At 37.9% G+C, this 25,625-nt stretch overlaps 1 protein-coding gene across 9 annotated transcripts in view; it reads right to left on the bottom strand.

Annotated features, from left to right (window-relative positions):
* LOC143153767 (CUGBP Elav-like family member 1-A) overlaps window positions 1-25,625 on the bottom strand; it is a 529,867-nt gene that overhangs the window by 91,933 nt on the left and 412,309 nt on the right. For all 9 annotated transcript variants that reach the window (XM_076325287.1, XM_076325289.1, XM_076325292.1 and 6 more), the window contains one exon: window positions 16,368-16,416. In XM_076325287.1, coding sequence (XP_076181402.1) covers window positions 16,368-16,416 — 49 coding nt within the window. The remainder of the gene's footprint in view (window positions 1-16,367; window positions 16,417-25,625) is intronic.

The raw sequence follows: 25,625 nt of genomic DNA, 5'->3' as shown, positions 1-25,625 counted from the left end.
CGAGCAACCGATATTCTCTACAATTTATCTGTAAAATGTTTCTATGTTTTCTACTTAAAAGTCTCTGTATAAATTCTTACTTTCAAGCCGTAAATCAATGTAGAATTATTCAAAGAATGGTGGTTTAGAATGGTTTTGTAACATTTGAAGAAGAACATGGAACACTTGGACGAAATGTGGAAGAGACTATTGACAAAGGAATCAAAGATGGCCGAATATCTTTCAAAGATGGTTCAGGTTACCCTCCGATAAGTAACGAAGAAGCAATTGTTCGTGGTCGTGAAAAAATCCTTAATAGAAAGGATTGTACGGCTAAACATCTCCTTTAATTCTTGCTAAGCGATACTAACTGAGAATCTTGGCACGGAGCCCTTCCAATTCAGGAATTTCTTCCTGGAAAACAAATTTCTACGGTAAATCGTTCTCTAAATTTTGCTCCTGAGACTTCTTTATACTGTCCAGAATCATAATGGAGTTAAAACAGACAAGATTCAACTACATTGACGCGTTTAAAACGAACGTGACAGATTAACTCGACAAGTTCTCGCTAGAGGATTTCCAGCCATGTTTTCAGAAGTGGTAGGAACGTTGGAACAAGTGTACATCGTAAGTAGCACTGGTCCGAAGAAGACTGTTCTAGATTAAGTCCAAGATCAAGTCTTTGGCTTACACGTGGCAAAAGTTTCATCTCGAACAAAGAATCGTTGGTATATACTTTCGTACGTGGAGTTTCAATAAGTTTGTTTCGTTATCGTTAAATGTTCTTCGGTAGCTATAATTATATAGCACTCGGAGAATCCGTATTTATAGTTGGAGAGGGTAGATAGAGAACTTCGTCGCACTTGGAGGACTATTCTTGTTACAGCGACGAAGGAGGAAACACGACTAAGAGCAGAGAACCAGATCACCACGGACGTAAGCTTCTTTCGGGCAAGGTATCTTATAAATATATGTCTGGGTCAAGCACGTTCACCGTATAACAGGACTGTTTGATATTCTTGGACCGACCCTGTCGTTACAAAGGGTAATTTGTCGAAATATTTCACGAATCAACATCGTTAAATAATTCGAGGTAGAACCAGAGCCATCGATACCGTGTATAAGTCATAGATTTCGTCAATTCGATCATTCTACGCGCAGAGTAAATTTTTTTATTTCAGCAAATAGAAGGAGTAACATCGAAACACGCTCTTAAAAATATTAAATTCGCAACAAGAGAACCTTTTCGGTCAGAAAACCGAATTTGAACGCGAATATTGCAACGTTTCCACAATGAAATACAATATTGTGAAAACTAATGAGATATAACTCTTCATCAAGATATCAATTTACCGTATAACGATATAATTTGTTTCAATACCGTGTTAAGCATAATCCATTTCAACGCGTATGTTGATACATGACGCTTCCAAATTATCGGATTCGTTTGAAACAAACAAACACAATTCGAATCATTGGCATTTTGCGCCGAATAAAATTGAAACGAATTACTATGAACAAACCTCCTTCGTTCGTGCATATTCAAATATTAAGAGTATCGATATTTTTCCGTGAACTAAAATTAAATTGTAGAAATGTAAAGAGTCATTTGCTCTGTACCGAAATATTATAATAAATATAGTCCAAAGAAGTAAAAGTTTATTTTACATCTACAAATATACGAGTAGATTTTTTCTTTAGATTCACTTTATGCGAACAGCCATACGGTACATTTTTTACACGTACCTTTAAAACTTCCCCAATTCCTGGATGGTACTCTCGCACAAATCTAATTAAAAATACCCAAACTTTATTCCGAATTAGCGGCCACCATACTTTTCTCGTTGTACACACGAGACTCGATCGCGACTCGAGATAAAAATCGCTATTTACCCCGGTTTCGAGTTAATCGACGGTCCCGATTTTGTCGCTCGGAAGCGAGGATCACCAGAAGTAACTTGAGTAGCGTTTCGATTATCACGACGACGAGAATCAAGTCTAGATCTAAAAACGATTCAGTTTCCGTCGGACGTGGTATAAAATCGATGAATGGCGAGGCAATCGAGAACTCGGGATACACAAATCTGTCTATCCCCGTTTCACATCGACGTAACAGAATTTGGCAACGCGTAGCTTCCGTTACGGTACCGTTTACGAAGAGCGCGGAACGTTTTTCGCCGACAAGTCGACAACGGACGGTGGTTGGAGATATTTAGTGGTTCGGCGAGCGGTGATTTTATTATCCGGGTGGCGTTAAATACCGACTATAATATAATGCGGGTGTGTGGTGGAGCAACAGTGTACGTGCTGTCGGCCGCGATGTGTATAAATATTTGGCGTCGTTCCAATCTGCCTTAGTTGCAGGGCTCGTGTTCGTACATACATCTGCTTTCCCAACGCCAAAGCCACTTGTAAAGACCGCGATGACGCGTCTCGTTTCTGAATGCAACGCTACCACCTCCGCGATACTGGACCAAAATGTCCAAGTAAACCGTAATAGCCAAAGAAGAACCTTAGACACCAGTGGGAATACGCCCGCCGCCATTTCTCTCGATTAATTTAATACGAGGAAGTTTTCAATCGTTTCTTTTCGATCCTCTTCCGTGTACAAGGGATTCCATTGATTTACATAAGCGAACAAACAGGGAAGATAGTGTACATTTACGCAAGAAGAATCGACGCAACGAAACGATTGTAATTACTTATATAAATTTGTAATTTTTTACGTAAATTATTCACCGTTTAAATCGAATCGATTGTATTTTAACTTTTCAAAATTTATTTATACAAAAATGCGCTACGTTACTTTTGTATATATATATAAGATGATATTCGTTGCATCGAAGTGCAATTTTATCCTTTGTAAACTGAATATTTCAAACAATCTTTCAGAAACGATTATTACAGATTATTGGAATTATTGAAAATGAATATTCTCGCGATTTTATCGTGTTTCTATAACAATATTATCCTCATCGAATTTCCATGAACACGGATGGGGGGATGTTTACGATATTGTTAATGCAAAGTTGTCGTGCAGACATTTGTCGAGATCAATCGGTAGCCAGCTCTCGTATTCCATCCTATGGAAGTATCTGCGCAATTTCTTGGTATTCCGTCTGGAACGAATGCCAAACGCATTCGAATCAAATCCGCGAAGCCGTGTATCTTCGTTCACGCGTACGTTCGCCAGAGATCGTAGAAATGCGCGGCTGCACTACTGTTAATGCTATCTATAGTTGTCATGCGAATCGGAAACGTGTGTTACATACTTCCGTTGCGCACCGGTAAGCACCTGTTAACTCACATTGCATCGGTAAATTAAATTCACTCCGACCGAAATAGTGAACTCCGGCATTGTACTTTCTTGTTTCGGTTCGAAGTGCCCGAACGCTTAGAATATTCCAGGTATTTAGGGCTCTTGTTCGAGGAATTTAGAATTACTCTACCAGGAGGTATGTGTTCTTATCGTGGAAGATAAGAATTCTTATTGTGGGAGTTTCAAATTTTTCTTCGAAGAATTTCGAATTTCTAGTGCAGGAAATTTCGCTTCTTACTCCAGGAGTGTAATATTCTCGTTATACGACTTTAGAATTCTTTTTCATCGCTTGTAATAGAATTTTTATCAAAATTCATTATTCGAAATTCGTTATTATACAATGTACACAGAGCGACTATTTTCTAATGGTACAATTTCGTTTTATTTCGAGACGACGTACTCCTGGTGCAATATGCATTTTAAATGCATTATATATTGGATAAATCGAATCTTCTAGGAATTCTACGTATAAAAGTATCAAGGCATGATAATTGGAACTTTCACGTTGAGAGAATCGTGTACATTGTTTCGAACATTTATCATCGATTTGTAGCGTTACTATTACCGTTTCGATATTTTCTTACTCGCTTCTTCGCACATTTCATTATATGTTTAAATCGTGCGGCAGTTACACCAATTAGTTTCAATTTAAACTTTCGTGTCGTCAATCGAAACAAAAGGCTGCGAACGCAGTGTTGCTACCTTAGTCGTGTAAGTTAGTGGTGAGCTCGGTAGACGGTGCTGACCGGATGCTATGAAAAAGAAGTGCGCACAAGTCTCACACGCATCGTGACACGTGCTCAGGGAAATGTGCGCGGGAACGAGAGTTTGAGTCACGGTAGTGTACAAGAGATAAGTGTATCTCAATGAGAAAGGATACAGGTTAAAACGAGACTTGTGTAACCGATTGACTTTTACGAGATTACGCGTTCGCCAGGCATTTTACTACACTGGTTATTACTTTGGCTATTACGTTCAGTTTCGCTTTATTTTTACGTTACGTTTCGAGTTACGTGGTTTTCCTTAACGCGGTCGTCGCCATTTTATTCTTTACCGGTTGGCCAACAATGTCACTGCAGTTAAAAACGAACGGGATACGATAATCGGGAAGTTGCCAGGGCAATTTGCGTACCAGGAATCTCTATTTAAATGCGTTTTATGCAAATGCAATAATTATAACCGATAATTTAATATCGTTACGGTGTCGTATCGAATCGCGTGAGACATCTATGGCAGGGGGAAAATATTTTTCCGCGTGGACCAAACGGCGGAACGTGTTCGAATAATAAATGCGGAGACACGAATGTTGATATGTAACCGGCCGCGGTGTTCAATACAAGCAGTGACTTTAATTACTTGGCCCAATTACGGGAATTCAACCAAGTTTCGGATGTTTTGCTCGATATGCGCATACAGATGTTTGCTTTTAAACGACGAAACGTGAAATGCGATGTCCTCTCTGTTCTTAATTTTCGTCGTTTACCTTATTATTAATACTTTCGTTTCCACGTGAATGGAAAAACAACCGCGCGAATAATCGAAAAATATCGCGACAACCAGTTAAAATATTCCTTCGAAATGTTAATATTATTTCGGAACTTCTGTCGAACAGTGAGTTTCGTTTCGTTGTTTAAATATATGTAGGATACAGGTTCGAGATTTAATTTATTACAATCCTAGTTGCAACCCTAGTTCATAAATTCATTTCGTTTTCCAAAATGGAGAATGTATAATTTAATAAAATGTTTATACGCTCTAAACAAAATCGTGTTTCATTTCCACCAAAAAAAAAAAAAAAACAAAACGACACGAGGAACAACCGAATATAATATATTACATTCCGTGTTTTAAAACTTTGAGAAATATTTGTCGTCGATGTATAATTAAAATCGTGAGAAACTGGCAACTGGAAAAACTTTAGGCGGTATTGATCGAAATAAAAATTGTTGAAACCGAACGGAAATCGAAGAAACAATTGTCAGAAATGAAAATACGGTTACCGTGTAGCCGGACACGCAATTGTACGAGTCGATGGAACAACAAACTTAAAAACCGTTCCGCTTTAATGTATGCGAATAAGTAATGCGGATAAACTTAATTTCCAAGTCCCATATTCCGCGGGTAAACTTTCGGTTGATGGTAACGCCAATTTCTTCATAGGAACAATTCGGAATAACGGCTAGCTTGCGAAAGTTAGTTCTATTTACCCGCTGATCCTTGTGATCCACTTTTCCACAATCCGTGCTTACTCGATGCATATTCAAGCGGACGGGAACCCGAATAAAGTCTCGTTAACGACAGATCTACGGTGGATGGAACGTGCGTGCTGTTTTAGAAGCGTGTTTTAGAAACTCGAATGTGATTACAAGGGGTGATCCCAGAAACTGGAACGGTTTCGAACTTACCTCTAACCAAAGACAGAGAAAATTGCCCAAGGAAAATCTTCTGCGGTCTAACGAGAATTATTTTTCTCTATTTACCGAATACTTCGATAACGACTGCCTTAATATCTTCGAAACTGCGGAAATCAACGAGAGATTACCCGAACAAAAGTTTCGCGATACAGAATGAACAAGAATTATAGCATTACCCTCGTTAACTGATCGTGGATCGAGGGTCTGCTCCTATTGCGTTCTGGAGAGAAATTAACGATTCTTTTTGAGAAATTAATCTTTTCCATTTCGGGAGCACAGAGAACGAACGAGAAAGAATATGTCGTCTGCTAACGACAATCGAAACGTTTGTTATTTTTATTGTATAATATTTTCACGGGAGCGTGACACAGTTCGTGGCATCTACTCGAGGAAAATTAGCGCGAACACGATCTCGTTCGAATTATTTCCAATTACACGCAGATGAAAATTTGTTAAAAGTAATTTGAATAACATATAATTAAAATGGTCTCGATTGAGTCGCGTTTGGACTAATTTGCGTCGGGAGAGCACTACCAATTCATTGATAATATTCATGAAGATTCTTCAGATTATTCAGACCTTGCTATTGCTCAGGAAGAATCAAATATTTTTCAAAGTTTACATTTCATTCAATATCCATTAGTTTACTAAACGTTTAACTCGAAGTATTGTACTTCTTCGGTCGCAACTTTGAGGGTAGTTTCTACCCTTCGAACATAAATGTATCAGTTGTTAGAAAATATACTTGTCCAATATTTTTCAATGGACTATTCGTGTGCCAAGTTTTTTCCGAATCGAAAGTTGTTAATTTGACAGTGTTTCTTGTAAGTCTTTTTTCAAATCGTATATATCCATAGATATGTGCGTATTGAAAGCATCGAGTACCGAATTTTTAAAAGCGTCGTAAAATCCATAGAAAGGATCAAAAGCTACGCGATAAAAGCATCGTAAAATCCATAGAAAGGACCGAAGGCTAAGTTACCGTTAATATTTGATATTACCGAGAACAAGCAATTGATACGTCATATTGGATTGCATTTGATGCGGGATCAATTTTAATATTCCCTTCAATACGTCGTATCGGATTACGTTTTATGGAGGATAAATTTTAAGAGTTTTTTTTCTTCTAAAGTATGTCTTAAAAATTCAAAGACACGGAACAAGAAAACCTGGTTCAAGTTAATATCTTGAGCTACACCACAAATTGAAGATTTAAAATTGATTTTAAACCTTATTCGAACTTAACAATCGTATCAATTGCATACATATTTTTTATTTTATTAATTTTCGTTGACATCTCTTCAAAAAAAAATTTACCCTTATGTGTATTAAAATCTTATGAAAATATCTTACAAATATAATAACGAATTAACCAATATAATAAATCACTCATTAATCAAACTACCTGTCCAATAAATATTAACTTATGAAATTTTGGGTCACGCCTAGGATTATGTTTAATAATTCAAATCATTGCAGGATTATTTTGATCAATACCCTTCAACGAAGGGGTAGGAACATCGATCGAACGATGTTTCAGCAAACTTTCTTCATCGACCTCTTGTAGGCCGGCTCGTATCGATTTCGCGATGGTAATTCCTGTCGTTTGTGTAGCTCTAATTTCGTGACTGTTGGCTCGTGAAATACCACTGCCGGTCATCGACGTACAAATCACAGTGAAATAAATGATGAGAGTAGTATCGATTCTCGTACAGGCATACTTAATATCGGAACGTGGCTAGTATCGCGAAACGTTTCTCACTGCCGCTTACGGATCAGGAAACGCCAAGGAAAACCGTCTCGTTTGCGGTCAGACTCGTACAACCTGTGGGCCAGATAAGGTTTATCTTATCGAACGAAGCTCGAAGATTTCGACCAAGTTGTTCGTACGTAAACCACATACTTGTCAGAAGAAACACATAACCGTTTATTTTCTATTTAGTACGCTTTGATCGTCGAACGCTTCGATAAATTCGTTTCAAACGCAGCAGAGAAGGAGGAACGATTTTTTAAAGAAAATAATAGATCAGCTAGAAAGAGTATACTTAATTATTTTAATATCGGCTCAGTTCAGTGAAAATTCAAGCTACAATTTTTTCAAGGAAAACCACTGTCTCGAAATCAATTCTTTTCGTCCTTATTTTTCTTTATTCTTTCTCCGATTGTTACGAGTTCAAATAATGGCAAATATGGCAGTTTTCGCATACAATGTGTGGGTCAACGTATCGGCCGGTTGACATCAAAAGGGTTTTGCGTCAAGTTGACCAACAAATGGTGTCACGAGGTCTTTTATGGCGACAACGTTCCTGCTGTTTTTCCTGCAGTTGACAACTACTTTTGTTTTTCTCAGAATTCTAACTTTTATTACGAAAATTAATCTATTTTAATATAAATAGGTGAAACGTGACCAATATTTAAAATCCTGTAATTAACGTCTCTAATAAAACACCCGAGTACTCATTTGTAGTGCTCTACCCTTTTAGAGATTAATTTTTATACGTACATAAATGTTACGATATCGATTAAGAGTTAATACAATGTCGTCGAACCTCGATTAATTGTAATCGATTCAAAAAGTGTCCCACTTTCACGGTAGAGTACTGCTTTGCATGCAGTCACGGACTCGCGACTCTTTGCAATATTGTGACATCTTAACATTTAAATAAATATACTTTATTGTAATGTTTAATTCGCTACGATACGTGCTAAGCTAAAGATACTTTCCAAGATATTCTTACGTTGACTTTATGAAGACGTATGGAAATAAGTACAACGAAAGCGATAAAAGAGACGATATTGTGCAATAATAAATAGAAACAGGATGTAAATTGCTTCTTTTAATCATTCGTTTCTCATTTATTACGCGAATTTCCTTCTTTTATTTTACGTACAGTTTTCTTTATTCGTTCTCACATTCTTTGATTCAATGGATACGATAAGAAAGGAAGGAATGCTGAAATTTATAACCATGATTACAAAATACATGGACCAATGACGTATTTAGTTTTCGACTGAAAACATTGATTACCGTTCTTAACAAAATTAGCGTACGGTAAGGTATAAATAACGAACGAGAAAATAAATTGTAGAACAAACGATTCTTCCACTTGGATGTATTTCGTTTGATATTTTTGGAAAGTTGAACGTGTTCGAAGCAAAAATTAAACGTTTTTAATTTCGGAAAGTAGCAGTGCTCTACGAAAGTAATTAAAACGATGAAAACGAAACGGATGAAACAACCAATTAAAATGTTGTAAAATGGAACACGGAGTGCGTAGATACTTTACGAATCGCAAAACAAAGTAAAAAGCTACGAATGATAAATTATACGCAGGCGTATTTCCAAGACGGAAATGATAATGCAAAACATACGCTGATTTTTCGCTTCAGCTTCTTCGCCGTGAAGCGTCCTCCAAGACCTCCTAACGCCATCAATGAAACATGACTTGGCAAACACTCCGCTTAAAGTGAACATGCACTGACTTTACTTTAAGGCAATTCCCTAACTCCCCGCCCTTTTCAAACGATTCCATTTCCTTTCGAGTAACTCTCGTACAACGTGAAAATAGAGAATCTTAATGAAGAAAACTGGAAAACTTTCCAAATACGACTTATATTTCTCGAGTTGTTCAACTTTTTTAATATCGGCCACTCTCCATTATACCAGAAACGTTGGCAGGTAATTTGCTATATATTCGACTCAAAATTCATTACACGTTACGATAAACACACTGCACGAAAAACAAAAAAATATAGATCGTTGCTGTTTTTGCTAACTTTCCGAGCGTTGACGATTTTCTAAGGAGTAGGACAATTTTCTTCGTTCATCCTCTCCGTTTTAACGCTGCGAGTAGACTATTTTTTTCTTTTTAATATTCTAAACTTTTGAAACAATTCGTGCAGTAAAACGTTCTTCATCGTGAAACTCGACAATTGCGAAACGTAAGCCGCGAGAAGCAATGCATTATCCGCTTTCGAGTGACAAAATCAGGATCGTCGGTTCATTTGAAAGCGGGTTGGGTAGGAATTTTTATCTTGCTGGCGAGAGCCAGCCACGCGTGAATTTCCTGATGTGACGAGTGAATTGGAATCATTGAGAGCGAGCGAGACAAGCAACAGCGAGCGAGTCTCGCATTACATACGCTCAGTGGCCGGAAATTTGATTCCCGGTGTGTATCTTATCGCTTTCGTCTATGTACATCGATCGCCCAAATCGATTTAACGCTCGAATCGAATAAACATAAATAACGGTAGGGATGATTCTGTCGTTTGAATCCGGCGTAAAAATTGTTACTCAAAGGCAGAAATTATCGTAACGTGTTTGGACATTCTTCGCGTGATTAACCAATACTTTGCTCGTTAATAATTTTTGGATATTTTGACAGTCTTTTGATAAGCCAATTCAATATTTGAACATTTTGGATAGTTTCTTCTCAGATCTTTTTTTTGGAAGAAACACCACGAAGTTTCATCGTGTTCTGTAAAAAAGTATATATAAAAAAGAATTGTTACAGACACTATTATTTTTTTACACGATTCGCGCAGCAACATACTCTTAATGAACGAGTTGAAACCACGTTTTCGTGCCGTGTCGTAAGATAGGTTACATTAGGAACATTTCCATAATACTTAATCTCCGCGAACTGTGAGTAATGCAATCCTTGACGTTGCACGAGAATGACGTAATTATGATTACCTCAGTCAGACCGGGCAGACTGCAATTTATGGTAGTGCCTCTCTTTGTTCCAACAGCCGAGACATTTTACGGATGCGTTTTTATTCATTAATATTTTCTTGTTTTTCTTCTCGATGTTCGTGCAACTTTTTCAGTATTATGAAACGATCGAGATCAAAACAGAAAGGAAACGAGTTCTTTATTAATCGAACCGATTTTATTAGGTTGTTCGGAAAGTCGTTTCATTTTTTTTTTTTTTGTGAAATTGAAACACGTTTTTTTTTGGAGCGTATAAACATTTTATTAAATTATATATTCTCCATTTTGGAAAACAATATCAGTTTCCAAGCAACCCAATATTACTAGAATCGTTGCAACTTATTAATTTAGATAACGAACGAAACACCAATGTGTTTTAAATCATTCGCTACGTTACCGCGTATAATTTTAGTTTTCGTTCTATATTTGGACGATAGATAATGGAGTTGTTTCAGTGTGAAAATTGACTAGTATAAATATTTTAAGAAACAATATTTGCGCTTGTAACGCTCTAAGATAGCACTCAGAACCGAAACTTAATGACAATGGCTTGCAGAATTCTGAAATTTCCTTCTATTTTATTTATAGTCGCTGACACTATAAATAAACACCCAGGTCTTTCATCTCGTTGTTTAATGAGAACTCAGAAACAAATTCTACGTCAATTATGTAGGTACAGTTTTAAATAAAAATTATACTAGTAATTCAATGAATTACTTCTCATTGTATCGTTAAACGTTTACGTTGAAAACGAAGGGGGTAAATAAATAATAGACCGTCACGTGATTGGAATCTTATTGGTCCACTGTATCGACACGTTTGTCGTTTTGATCAGGGTTGTGTTATAAATCTGATGTACAGTGGGTTAAAAGGTAGATAGAGGTTGATAAATGGTTGAAAAGTAGACGACAGCGTTTCTATTGAAAAATTGTTAGAAAACTTAGAGTTTCTCGAAAAAGCTGACAATATTGTCATTGATAAAAAATGAATAGTAACTTGTAGAAATTCTATTACAGCTGTACTTTCATTTCTCATTGTGTATTATTTTATTGTGTTCTTATTGGAAATTAGGTTACGAGGTTAGGTTAATAACAGTATATAACCGTACCTCGCTTTTGTACCGTAACGTGTACTTATTTTTACATTCATGCATTACTTTCTTTTTACTCGATACCTAATTTCTCGATACATACAATCCCATAGCAATAAAGACGTTTTATTATTCGAAGTTACTTGTCGGTTTAATCTAATAAAATCTAGTAAAAGAGAAACTTTTATTTTTACACAAGTATCAATTTCTACCAATCGTATCGTTATTACTATTAGTATTATTATTCAGGAACGCTGGTTCTTTACGATAAGTACGTGTCACAATCACATGGTTTTGTTTACTTGCCCTTCGTCTCTAACGTTCGTGTACTGGAGTCAATTGAATTTAAAACGAAATTTGTATAAAATACACCCATACCACTAGAAGAACATATACTTTTTATACTAACAGGAGTCGGTAAATTTCATACGAATCGAATATCGTATCGAGGAGCTATTCAAATCTGAAGTTTCATTTCGAATCGAATTGATTGGAATATCAGATAAAGCTAAAGTTAAACGCAGTACAGAAACGTATTGAAAATCGAAACGAACGAATCGTTCGTCCTGATACACTCGACGTACGAAATACACGCACGAGAACGTAGTGTCTTTTTTGTCGATGAAAAGTACAGTGATCCACGCGCGAATGCAAACTGGATATAAAACTTTCAAACGAGACGCGGATTTCCATGAAAAAAGGAATGGCTATATATATATATATCAGTATACCAGATCCCGCTCTTGCCGACGTATATTTATAAGTCGTGTGTCGAAAGTGCAAGGAAAGTTTCGAAGTCGTCTCGTGTCTTGGAATTTTCACGATATCTACGATATTCGTGGTGCTCTGACTCCGAAATTTGGCGAATTCTTGTACATTCGTCTATAATTACTCTCGTTAATGGCACACCGACACCGACAAACGCTTTCAACGGCGACAGGAAGCACGTCGATCAAGAGACCTCTGTCACGACACTCGGGTACGTTAATTCGGTGAAAAAAAAGAATGAAGAGCCACGAAGAGAGTGAAAGCTTTATTTATACCCGTGACATTCTGTTTATTTTGGCTGACATCGCGGATCCGCTCCTCTCTTGCAAGTAACGACATACTCGGTCACGTGTTACGGTTCATCCACGTTCCATCCATTCTCAAGATCGTTGCGCGTGGTTACGTCATCTCGGTGAACTCCAGCCTCGATAAACTCGAATTATCGATCAACCTGCCTCCAGACGCAGGCATTGTGTTATGTCCCTAAATATAGACGCGATGCTATCGAAAGAGAGAAGTGAAATCACCGGCTAATTTAACCGGAGTAACTGTGCTGGCTCTTTAATCGTCATTTCCTTGACGGTGAACACCGATTCGTCGTTTCCTTTTCCACAACCATTTGAAAACATTGCGATTCCTCGATCATCGCGGCATCATTTTTCAAATTCCAATAATCGTCCCCGTTTTCGATAACTAAACGCTCAAGAGTGTTTTTTTACACGATGTAAGAAGGGTAATTATTGTCAATAATTCTAGATGCACTGCTCTCGATGTGCAATTGTTTGTTATGCGTATTTGGATCGTTACTTTCGCACAGAGTGGAATTTACAAACTTTTCCAAAATTGCCTACCTTTGACAATTTAAGTTTGTTTAAAAATATTTGTACGCGCTTTCATACGAGGCTGTGGAAAAATAATTATCGAGAAAGCTGTGCTTTCCAAGCTGTTGCTTTCTTGGTTTCTTCATCGATAATTATCTGTACGCGATTTCATACATATAAAATAGACGCAACTTACGTTTAAACTGTACTTCGGTGTTTCGCATCGTTGCAGAGATATTCCACGAGACGGAAAAATCTGTTATTTTTCAAGGGGTTGATTTCACCCTCTCAGACTGTATCGCAGCATCAACGAACAATGGTTCTGTGTTACGAACTCTGCACTATTTGCAGATAATGTTTCGAAATTTTCGGAATTTTCAGGCTCGCGGATTTGCCTTGTTAGCGAACAAACGATGAAATTATACGGTCGAATTCCTTGTACACGGATTAGAAAGGTAAAAAAGAAAAAAGTTTCCCGAAAAAGCGTTCCGGTATTCTGCCAAAACATGGGAACTTTTTCGAGCAATTGAAGCGGAATGTGTGCAATGAAAATCCAAGTATCGGTTTGGAAAGGGTGCACCGATGCGAATAAAACCGGCGCATCGGTGAAGACGAAAAACGAATGCTAATGAAATATTAACGACACCCGTCACGTGCTAACGGGCCACCCGGACTCGGGATGGATCGCGTACGGTTTTTTCTTCTTCTTTTTTTTTCTTTTTTCGTTTCCCTTGTTTTTATCGCGCGATCCAGAAATCGTAGAGGTTATAATTGATACACGTGACGTGGAATCACGAGGAGAGAGTGTCACGTGATACGGGGCGTGAACGATTCCCCGCGAAGGGACGAAGCGTTTTGTACAGCTTCGACGATCATGGATTCCGTCGAAAGAATAATTCAATTCGTGAAAGTCGAAAACACTGAAATCCGTATACTTTCGTCCGTATATTTAATCGGTACAAAACCAGGTACCTTGGAAAAACGAAGCGGTGAAAATTGAAAAACTTTCCCTTACGTAACGCTCAGTCGCGATGAAATTTTCCAAGCAATTAGTGCGCACGATCGCGCAATCGAGGTAACGTAAATCACTGGTAATATCGAGGAACAATGTGATCGGTTCGCGGTTCCTAGCATCAATTTCGTCACGTGTATCCGCGTCTTGGGGGTTTCCCTTTTCTTCCCGGTCCGTGAGAGATCCCCGCCGTGACTCCCTTACCGTCACTCAGTCGTTGCTCCGCGATTCGATTATGTCTTCTTTGACTACACAATCACGACAACCCCTCAATTCAGCCTATTAATTAGCATTTAATGAACATGCTTTGAACTGCATTCTCCGCCGTTCCCGTGACGTAGACAGCGAGAAGCTAAGGTAGAACACGGAGACGAAGCGAACGAGGGACGAGAGAGTGAATCGGTTTCCCTGTAACATCCGAGGAGAGAGAATTTTATACACCGGTCTCATTGGACGAACCTGGCTGGAATTTGATTTTTAACCGCGTAAAAGTTGCGAAACTCCGAACAATTCAGCTTGTTATTTCGATTAAAATTAAACGGCGCCGTGGCACGGAAAACCGTGGATGTAAATTTCCATCAAGAGGTAGAATTTCAAGTCGGATGAATATGTATACATCCATGTATAAATACGTGTATGTCGTTCCCAGAGATAGGTAACGTCTCGAATCGAGGACGCGATCGACATCGAAATTGCTATCATTTAGGACACTTTCCTGTCACGTGCCTCCTGTATATTTTTACTTTCTTCTTAATTACAGGATCTTGGACCGTGACGCATAAAAGAGTCTTTTTCTTTGCAAGTATCGTGAATTTTTCTATTGTTACTTATCCGGTGGTTATTCAAATGGAGGAAGAAACTATGTTCTTGGAAGGCTAAAAGCAGACGATCGCAAAGATAAAGATCACTCGATATCGATTGATTTTTGAAAGATAATGACATATTTTTATTCATTGAGGAAGAAGGAACGCTTTCATGGTGTTGTTCTAATAACAAAGTCGAAGGAAGTACTGTTCGTCCACGAGAAGAAGATCGACGAGTGATTACATTTTCACTCTAGTTTACGGGATACTGGTACTCCCACCATCGTACGTATTGTCGCTATTGGTAACTATCGATCTTCGTCATCGTCCTCGGCCAATAGCGACTATACGCGCGATAGGGGGATAGACTGTAAACTATCAGCGAAGATGTAAAAGAAAGAACGAGGATCCTATTCGTCGGAACTTCTTAATACCTAGGGCTACGCGAGATCTGCATAAAGTGTCATCCATTGCAGAAAAATATTTTGAGAAGTTATAACGAACGTAGTAGTACGACGAAACTTTTCCAACAGTGTATGCATTCGAGTTTCTTTTTCGTTCATTTTTGAGTCACGTACCGATGCAACAACGTGTGCTAAGTACTGGTAAGTTAAATTTAGAAATACTTTCATTTCTGAGAGAGATGAATGGATGGACGATTTAAGAATCCCGTGTGTAATTGTTATTAAATTTGTACACATTTTTGAAGTTTTCATCAATCTGTACAGCTTTCACTCGGACAGATTTCTAGAGTAAAGCACACATCGAAAGGTATAGCAAGATTGATTGGTCTGTGTTTGGGAGGGTGTAAGAGTAAGAGAGTAAATTGCCTGCTGTCAGATACATTTGGTACTTAATACGTATCCTTTTCACATTTACAAAGTTCGTTACATTTTGTATCCGCATATATTACGCGCACACTTTGCACAAATATAAAATATTTCCTTTGATGTATCACGCGAATAAGTATCGGATTGTGCGAAGTGATAGATACATTTTAATATTCATGAACAGAAACCATCGTCGCTACAGTTGTATTGTCATCTTTATGAATTATTGTTATTTTGTAAAACGATGACAAGTGTAATGTCCAGGACAATATTTCTATTGCGATCTTGTAGACACCGCGATAGTTAACGAGGCAACAGTACACGTCGTGCTGTGTCTTAATTATTATAAAGTCTTCGAACGTTGGCTCTCGATGGTAACGATATTTGCAATTTTATGAACATTCCACTATATTTTCGTTAGAAAGTCATGCGAAATTGGCGCGGTGCGGAACACGTTAAGCTTGTTTACCCATTTATAGATTAAAATGAAACACTTACGATACGTGCGCGGAACAGCGAGTGCGGAGTAGAGAAAAAAAAAAAAGAATTTTTTTTTTGTTTAAAAAAGGAAACGCATCGTAGAGTTCTTCGAAATGAACTGTTGAATTTTTACTCACCGTTTCTGTTTTCGCTGTCCGCCGGTTTCATTTGAATCGGATGGCGCATCTGAAAGAGAAAATAAAAGGGTGTTTAATTATTTATACACGCGTTCATAACGATTTAGTGGTACCGGTCTAGAAATGTTTAATTTCGCGCTGGAAAGAACGGTTTATTATTAAGAGCGTCCTGGTACTGCCACGTTAGAGCCGTACCGGAACGAGCATGTGAAATTCGTTCGGAGTGCCATCGGGACATCTTGAAATATGCAAGAACTCGGCTCTATTTTCCGTAGTTACTGCTCGTTTTCACGTTGCTCGTACGGAAACGACCGCGATGTTTCCCTAGTTTTATTTTAGAGATTCCTTTGCGCTCCGCTAGAGTCAAAATCGTTTCCATTTTACGTTAGAAAATTGTCTCCTTCATAATGCAAACACCGACTGATTAAAAGAAATTTTCACCAGCTCTGTATTGCGCGTATTTCCGATTTAAATATGTACAATTCGCAGTGACATCAGAGATCAGAGATGTACGAAATTGATACTTAAATAAATGAAAATCTAATATCTAAATAAATAGAAATCTAATATTTAATATCTAAATAAGAAATAACCTTTAATTCGTTATTTAATCGATACAAATTATAGTTTGAATCACAAAATGAAATTGTATTTGAAACTAATGATAGCTGATTCGAAGAAGAATTTTTTAATCGAATAAACGTAACGAATAAATTGTAGTATGGTGTTTCTATTTAGCATTCAGTGTTCGAATAAAGTTTTTCGATAGACAGCAGATTAAGTTTTTGTATTTTAATTAAAAATTTTTCGAATTTAAAACGCAGTCGACACGATCGAAACGATCGATAATCACGATAAATAAAATTAATTTAACTTTCCTGAGATTTCGAAACAATTTGTTTCCTCGAATATTGTTGTTTAATTCTGGGTTGTTAATGGATTTCTCGGTGACGACAAGCGGCAACAGTTTTGGGAAACGAATTGTTTCCAACAATTCGGGGAAGTTCGGTTATAAGCTTTCCTCCGTGGGTTATAATTTCAATCGGATCGATTGCGTTCGAAATGTTTTAAAAAATAATTAAACGTACAGATTCGAACGATTATTTTTTCTGTAACGATTAAATACCTATAAAACTACAGATCCTTCTGTAAGATACACCATCGCTACGTTTATTAATGTAATTACACGGTTGAAACAGCACTTTCTATTGAATTGGAAATATTGTGATTCTAATCATTGAAATTGTTTGTCCGATGGTGTGCATCGGTAAAAAGATACGATCGTGACGTAATTTTACGTTTTATTTTTGCATCACTCGTGCAATCACTGTTATTGAAAGATCATAAAAGTCAATCGTATCTGATTACTTGAATGCATTATCGCGTGCGCAATAAGTACTATTTACGAGACAGCACAAAGTACAGATAAAAAGACGAGTCTCGTGAAAGATGTTTACAATGTGTGAAAATGATCGTAGAGTGTTAATAGACACGAGATTATCTCACGCTAACCGATTATACAAGCGGTTGCACTGCTTTTATTTCATTAACCAGCTTCGAATCGATAAAATATATTATTTAAACTCGTTAAGCGCCCGAATTAATATAATACGACCAGTGTTTTGTTTTTATCACTGCTCACTGCCATTGTTTACTCAATTTACTTAATATTTGAACACTTAATACTCAAGTAACACTTAACTAATATAAAAAATGTACACCTACGTTTCTTCAAATTAATAGTGTTCTATGTACATTGCAAATCAATGCAAAATATTAAATACCAGTGTGTCGTTTTAAGTGTTACGTCACATTAATTTAAAAAATACTAGTATACAATTACCTACCGGTATTATTACTAATATTCTCGTTCGAAACATTTCTTCTGCCAAAGCCTACTACTTTCTCTACAATTTCTACGAATTGCATCTAAATGCACTGCACTCGTAAGCGCATGTGTCTAGAACGTTGCAACTGTACTGTGTATACCCAGTGTACATTTGAAAAAATTATTTTCACGATCACGTTGGGTAGTCGGAGGCCGTAAAAATACCGGTATTAATTTCAATTTCGTTATATTTTCGGATTGCGAATTTTTGCAGCGTTGCAGAGGTTTCGGTGCAGGTTAATCCGAAAATTACCCACCCAGAACAGTAAAAATAATTTTCACGTCGAGGATCGTTTAAAATGACAAGGAAATTTCTGAGCAGGGATTCTTTCAGGGACAAGCGACGTTCAGATTCACCGTCGAAGGGCGAAGGGTGGCATTATTTCGCATCGATTTGCTTGTGTAAAATTCCTGAGGCTCGTACGGGAAATTTTTTACCCTGCACGCGGATGAGTGCCGGAACAAAGGGAATGCAAGCGGAAAATTAAATTTCCGTTTGGAACGTAATGCGGTTGCCGCCTTCTTTTTACCTCCGTGACACATTCAAAGTTCCACCGTAGGCCAGGTCGCTAATATTCAGACTGGAGTCGCAATTGAAGATGGCGTCATGAGAGGACACGTCATCAATCGTCGAAAGATCGATTTTCATTGGGCCAGCCGGCTTCGTTCGTTTCTATTGACTCGAACGTCATGTTGTAACTCGAGCTTACATTTGCATTTTGTACGAAACGATGTTGGTGTAAATCGAAGTGAAAATTAACGACGATACGTTAACAAACTCTGTTCTGTAGTTGTTAACGGATTTTTAAATTTTGCACGGTAATTGTGTTTCAGAGAAACGAATTACGAAAGTGTACACGTTCGTATATATCTACTTACATATTTTGGTATGATTTTTTTTTTCTTAAAGAGCGATAATATAAAAATAGTACGAGTGTATGGTAATAAAAGATAATACGAGTATTCTAACAATACGAGTAATGATATAAAAATAATGCAAGTTACTATAATTGCACAAAACGATTTCGATCGGATTTTAGATTGAAGGATGCATCGCGTACTGGACAATCAAAGTCGATCGTTGAAGAGTTGCCTGTAAAATTTTCATCCAGTTGTCGAATAACGAATCGAGAGTTTGTAGAAGAATTTAATTGTTCTCAGACACGTTGAAACCTTTTATCGGCTTGTAATGGTCTGAACACTTGATATCTCAGTTCCCGCATACACCGATTGAAAGAAACAAATTGGATCGAGCGCTAATACGTGTTTCATTCTTCTCTCGTCAACGATAAATCCTTTGAATCGACTAGTCGTTCGATCGTCATTTATTCAAATCACTGTAACACCATTCGAATGGGAAAACATTTAAAACTCTCAAAAAAAATTCGATAAGGTTCTACAAATGTGAATACCTTACCTTGCTTCAAAGCTAAACAATTTTTATAAATTTGAAATTAAAGAACTTGTCACAGAATCCTTTTAGGAAAGAAAATTCTTATATACGAGGACGAGTGGGTATACATTAATAACGAATTCTTTTAGTCGTGACAAGCAATCCCTTTAATTAACCGATTATATAATTACGAAAACGTTTACATCCTAGATTCGGTTTTTTCCAATAAACTTTTGAAAAATCTATAATATGTCACGATATGTTTATTCACTTACAAACAATATAAATATCTTTTTATTTCTAGTAAATTATTTCTAGAAAATTTACTTTCTAGTAATGCGAAATTGTATTTTTACGGTGAATTGTGAAAGTTCGTTTAAAGAGAAACAAAGTATCACGTTGTTTAATATCGTTCGAGAACAAATACCTGCTACAATAATTAAAGCTTAAATACGGAGTTGAAAAACATGCTTGGTACCTATATTGGAATAGGGGAATCCGCGTTAATCTACGGACTAGCAATATCAGGCAGAGTTGATGATGAGGTTCCCATTGACATAGGATGTTGCCGATCATTACTCTCGCTGGAGATATCTACCGATAGTCTCATGCTAACTAGGAACCGTGCTGATATCTAAAGCAGAGGACTCATTTGCCATTCATTCTCGAAAATAGGTTACATGCAATCGCGACATCCCTCCTCTGGGCTCTCTTCGTTGAGAATAGATATAATACAAAAGAGAGAGAGAGAGAGAGAGAGAAGCATGGAATGTTTAATACGACTTCTGCGGTAAATTTATAGTGTGCATTGAAACAACGAAATAGACGGAATGAATCGAATACGAGGAAATAATTCGAAACGACAGTAAAAATTTCTCGTGAAAAGCTAATTCTCAAACGAACATTTGTATCGAACGTGTCCTTATTTTTGCTTGCATAGATTAATATATAATGTATATATATACTTAACAATCACTCGTACAATTAGTGAGTAAAAGATTCGCTCGTCCGCGTTAGAGTGTAACGATATAAACGCGTGTTATTTTTTAATCGAAATTAAGATGTTTCGCAATCACGCTGTGTACCAAACGATTAACTTCTGTGAGTACGGCAGGTAGAGATATTAAATTTTATCACCGTGGATGGTTACACGGAAAGGGATTTTTATTTCGTAGGAAGAAAAAAAAAAATTGCAAAATATGCAGAACGTTGGTACAAAAGTACAATTGACCGTGGTTTAAAGAGCGAATGTACTCTTTGCGGAAATTATTTTCGCTTTTAAGGGTCTTTGGGTTACCGTTGGGTTAATGGAAGTCCCAAAAATTTGGCTCTCGGTGTGAGAATCTAATTCGTGTACCGCTCGGGTATAATCGGAGTATCTCGGGAGTGTCTCGGAAAATCGAGAGTCTCGTAACACTCGAGATCCCGCTTTAGATTCGAGTCTCGTCTCGTCTCGAATATTCGAGACGAGATTTTCGCGTGACTCGAAGTGCCCCAATCAAGCAAAAATGCACAAACTTGTTAACTCCGCTCCATCCATACAAATTGCTTAAAAACATGGAAACTGTAAGAGAAAAGTCAGTAAACTTTAAACAGCACCAGCGATGAAACTGAGACGTGTTCGGTACCATCGATTTATTTACCTTCGAGATTGATACATCTGTATCGAAACATTTTCAGGAACGAGGCACGCAACTATCGTATCGATATTTATCAATATCGAGTTTACCACTTGTTTAATTGCATTCATATTTCACAGGAAATAAAAGAAGCGATGTAACCTTCTATCATAAGTCTGAACGTTAAACTCGATCAAAAACTGTTTAAGAATAGAATCGTATGTATTCTCTGTAATTGATCTTCTGAATCTTTCAAATGTAAGAGGAAATCTATAGACACAACGAGAACAATTAATAATTATTTTGAAATAATGATTCGTGAATAAAAATAATTTCTCGTATCGGTTAGTATGATTTGGTGATACTCGATGACAGTAAGTAAATATTGCAAGTCTTCGTTTCATTCTTTGTACAAAGCAACGTTGACCGAGTACTATTCCATTAATAGTTGTACGCGTTACACCGGACGTAATTCGAACATGGAGACCTGCAAAGACTTTTTTCCCGAGGTGATAAATATCACGGTGGACTATGTTGCTTGGATAGTTGCCTGATAGCCTGAATTCGGCTTGCCTCCTAAATCACTGACTTGATCCCGCGCGCCGAAAATCCGTAGCGTTAATAATCCTAGAGCAAATTAATCACGGTCGTGTAATCCGTGCATCTCGGGGCTTACGAATTTATTTACCGTGTAAAACGCCCGCGGTTTTTCATTACACGGTTTCTGTTTGTCCGGGTCAATTGTTGAAATTTCTAAATGGTGCCTCGACACGGTTGCTTCGAATATTTTCCGCGTTGTCTTTCATTACGCTAAATTCACTCGACAGGTGTACGCAACTTAACAGGTTGCTCGATAAGAAATGGAGCTATTAGGTTCGTTTTATTTTTTAAAAGATGATACTACTGTTCGATGAACGTGCGCGAAGTTTCGTGTAGATCAATCGACTCGTTCGTATATTTACAGTTGTTCGAAGTTCAAGTGTCGTAGTATTCTTTTACAATGGAGAAAACGACAAAACTTATCGAACAACCTAGTGCATGCAATGGTGCAACTAAGAGTGCATTGCGAAATAAAAATAGGAAATATACGTTACACGAAATAGGAAGCACTCTGAAATCGAGAGCTCCCAACATTGTAAAAAGGAAATAAAAAATATAATATTGGTTAATTTCTGATTATTTCTTAAACTATGCACAATTTTTTTTCGTAAACGAATTCTGTAACGAATAGCAAATACGAGGAAGTTCGGTGACTGTCTTATGAAAAATATTTTGTGCCAAAATTTTGTTCGATTCAACATCAAGTATTTACAAGTTTCGTTGATTATTTTTTTAATCAACGATCGTGCGTACCGTCGACCCAACGTTATACTCCATGTTTCGTTCTGTTAACCTTTCTGTTATTTTTGTCTCGACTCGCTCGCAAAGAACAAGAGGGCGCCACGAGCACGTAACACGTAATATAATTTCGGTTTACATCTTTCAATTGTTATTGGAATACGTATGTTCTTTCTTGACGTATATTTTCTATTTTTATCTCACGAATGAATTTCTAGTCCCATATTGAAAATATAAGCCGATTACGGTGCGATTCTTCTGCAAAGAAAAAAAAAAACAGTCGTGTTTCGTTACATTGGTTCTATCGGAACCGAAACCAATATTACGACGACAATGAATAATCAACGTATACAAGAATGATCTCCGTTCGAAACATTTATTCGAATTCAGTTAATCGTTTTCGAGGTAATTTTTACCTACAACGTTAAATAAGCACGTTTAACAAAACGTTATTGCTTTTTCAATCTCCGTAGAACTGGAATCGACTCAATAGCCAATATAAAATCGATTCGGAAACCAATACAGAACTTTATAACGCATTTTCTGTTTCTCGTATTGACATAGACCGTGTGTATAACCGAAGCAGAAAGTTGTCTTGCTTCATTATTCGCGACAACGCGGTTGGCAAAAAAAAAAAAAGAAAAAAAATGTAAATCGAAACGTAAATATTCGCGAACACGTTCGCTGCAATCCACGAAGAAACAGTTCCTAAACTTCAGCCGCGATAAAGACGAAGGTAATTCAAAATTGAATGTACTCACACTCGTCTGCTTGAGAATTAATTTTGGCCACTTGGTTCGGTTACATTAAACATCGCCGGAAGTTAAACAGCGAAGAAAATTTCATCCCGGGGCAAGCGAGAAAGAATGAAATCCTCTGTGCACAATTTGAAAAATTCACCTTGAAATTTTTTGTTTCTTATTCTCCTGCAAAGTAGCCCTTTGGCTCGGCGGTGTTCAGAGGGTCGGTGGGAGGTGGATGGGGGGTGGGAGGGGTTAAGAGTGGGAGCAATAGCTCGCTTAAGAGCGTACAATATTCAGGAGCGGAGTTCAAGATATTCTATTTGCGAATCTTCTCGATCTTCCAGACGCGAAGGAATTTCTCGTATCGTGGCGTGAGCCAGTATGAAATTCATATCTATGCTAAACGCGACCCTCGCGTTTGGGTTTAGTGGTTTCTGCATCGTACCTTTATATTGCGCTCGATTCCATGATTTTGTACACACTGGTCTCCTCGAAGTCGAACCGCGCGATATCGGCTCGTCTAAAAAAGAAACTTACCCGAGTATCGATTTTTCCATTTACAATTACTACTTTACGGTACTTGGTTTCCCTAGGAAGCTATACGATTAAGAGGCGACATACCGAACCTTATTAACAATTCAGAATATATCGACCATTTCTTAATTTCTATCGATTAAACGACAACCACGAAAAAATTAATTTCGAGCGCGATAATCTATGGAAATGTTTTTCGAGTTCATCGAAGTACACTCTTTTGAGAAATCAAAACGGTAGATTTAAAAGAATGTAAGAAAAATATACTTTTACCCCCTTTTCGCGAAAAAATTCATTTCGAGCACTATAATCTATGATAGTGTTTTCTATTAGGTTGTTCGTAAAGTGATTTCGTTTTCCAAAATGGAGAATATATAACTGAATAAACTGTTCACACACTCGAAAAAAATCGGGTTTCATTTTCACCAAAAAAAAAGAAAAACGAAACGACTTTACGAACAACCCAATACAAAGTCGAAAAACAAAGCCTGTAGCTAATGACCACGTTCGCGCCAGTTCGTGCAACGAAGAACGCTTTCGTGCTCGGTTCGAGAGAATCTTGAAAACTGTTGATCGGTTTTTGAAAATTGCCAAGCCGTCCGTTATTCCAGAGGCGATCAACAGGTTCTACTTTTCTTCGCGGAAGGAGGCAGCCGGCCGCCGTCAGCTCCATAATCCTTAATCTCGTTTAAGTCTAACAGCGTTGAAGGTGTCTCGAAACGCATTCTCGTCCGTCCGATTTCATTACGGGGCTGGCTCTAATTTCCAGCAGACGCGGCCGAAAGATTGCAATTCCGGCGGTAGGTTGGGAGAGCTGACCGGAAACGGAATCGCCGCGACCTCCGGGGTTTCCCGCTCTTTCTCGCTTATCTCGCGGCGGAGCAGCGGGTGTAGGGGTTGGTCGGTCGGTCGGTCGGTTGGTTCGCGTAACCGCCCCGATGCGCCGCTAGGAATTCGATTTAAAGTTACACCGTTGCTTACGTATTCTCGTTTCCCGCTCGTTTCCACGGTAAGGCTGCGGCTTCTTTATTCTCCTTAACCGGCTCGCATCCGGACTGCTAAAGTAGCAATTCCGCTTACCCAACCCTACGGGTCCGTTACCCGCGCGTATCGTCAGACACCAACGACCGTCTCGCGACTTTTAATCACGACCGCATTTCGAACGGTCGAGTCGCTCGTCCGACGATCATTTTATATTATTTTTTTGCGCAAGAGGGAAGAAAGATCACGGAGAAGCGAGAGGCGAGCGAATTTAAGACACGTCCTCGCGCGTTCCCGCTTCAACGACACCCGCTTGGATATCCTTTCTTCTCTCTCCAATTCGTTTCTTTTTTTCTTCTTTCCATCCCCTTCTCTTTACCTCTCTCTCTTCCTTTCTTTCCCTTTCACTTCGTTTAGATCTCTTTCCCTCCAGTTCTTTCTCTTTCTTGCTCTTTACCTTTTTCTCTTTCTCCGTAGTTCTTTCTTTCTTTCTTTCCCTTTCACTTCGTTTAGATCTCTTTCCCTCTAGCTCTTTCTTTCTTCCTTTCCCTTTTACTTCGTTTCTCTCTCTCTCTTTCCCTTCAGTTTTTCTCGCTTTCTGTCTCTTTACTCGTTTCCCTTTCTTTCTCTTTCCCTTCACTCTCGCCGCGAGAAACTCTTCAATTCCCGCCCCCATAAACCCTCCGCGTCCCACCCTTGCCACGTAGCCCGGCTTCTGGTCCGTGGAACTACAAAAGTGCTACTTCTCACTTTCACCGTCTG

The sequence above is a fragment of the Ptiloglossa arizonensis genome, chromosome 13, assembly GCF_051014685.1.
Source record: "Ptiloglossa arizonensis isolate GNS036 chromosome 13, iyPtiAriz1_principal, whole genome shotgun sequence".
Taxonomy (NCBI): domain Eukaryota; kingdom Metazoa; phylum Arthropoda; class Insecta; order Hymenoptera; family Colletidae; genus Ptiloglossa; species Ptiloglossa arizonensis.
Note: the sequence above shows the minus strand (reverse complement) of the source record. Positions and strands in the feature narration are given on the sequence as shown.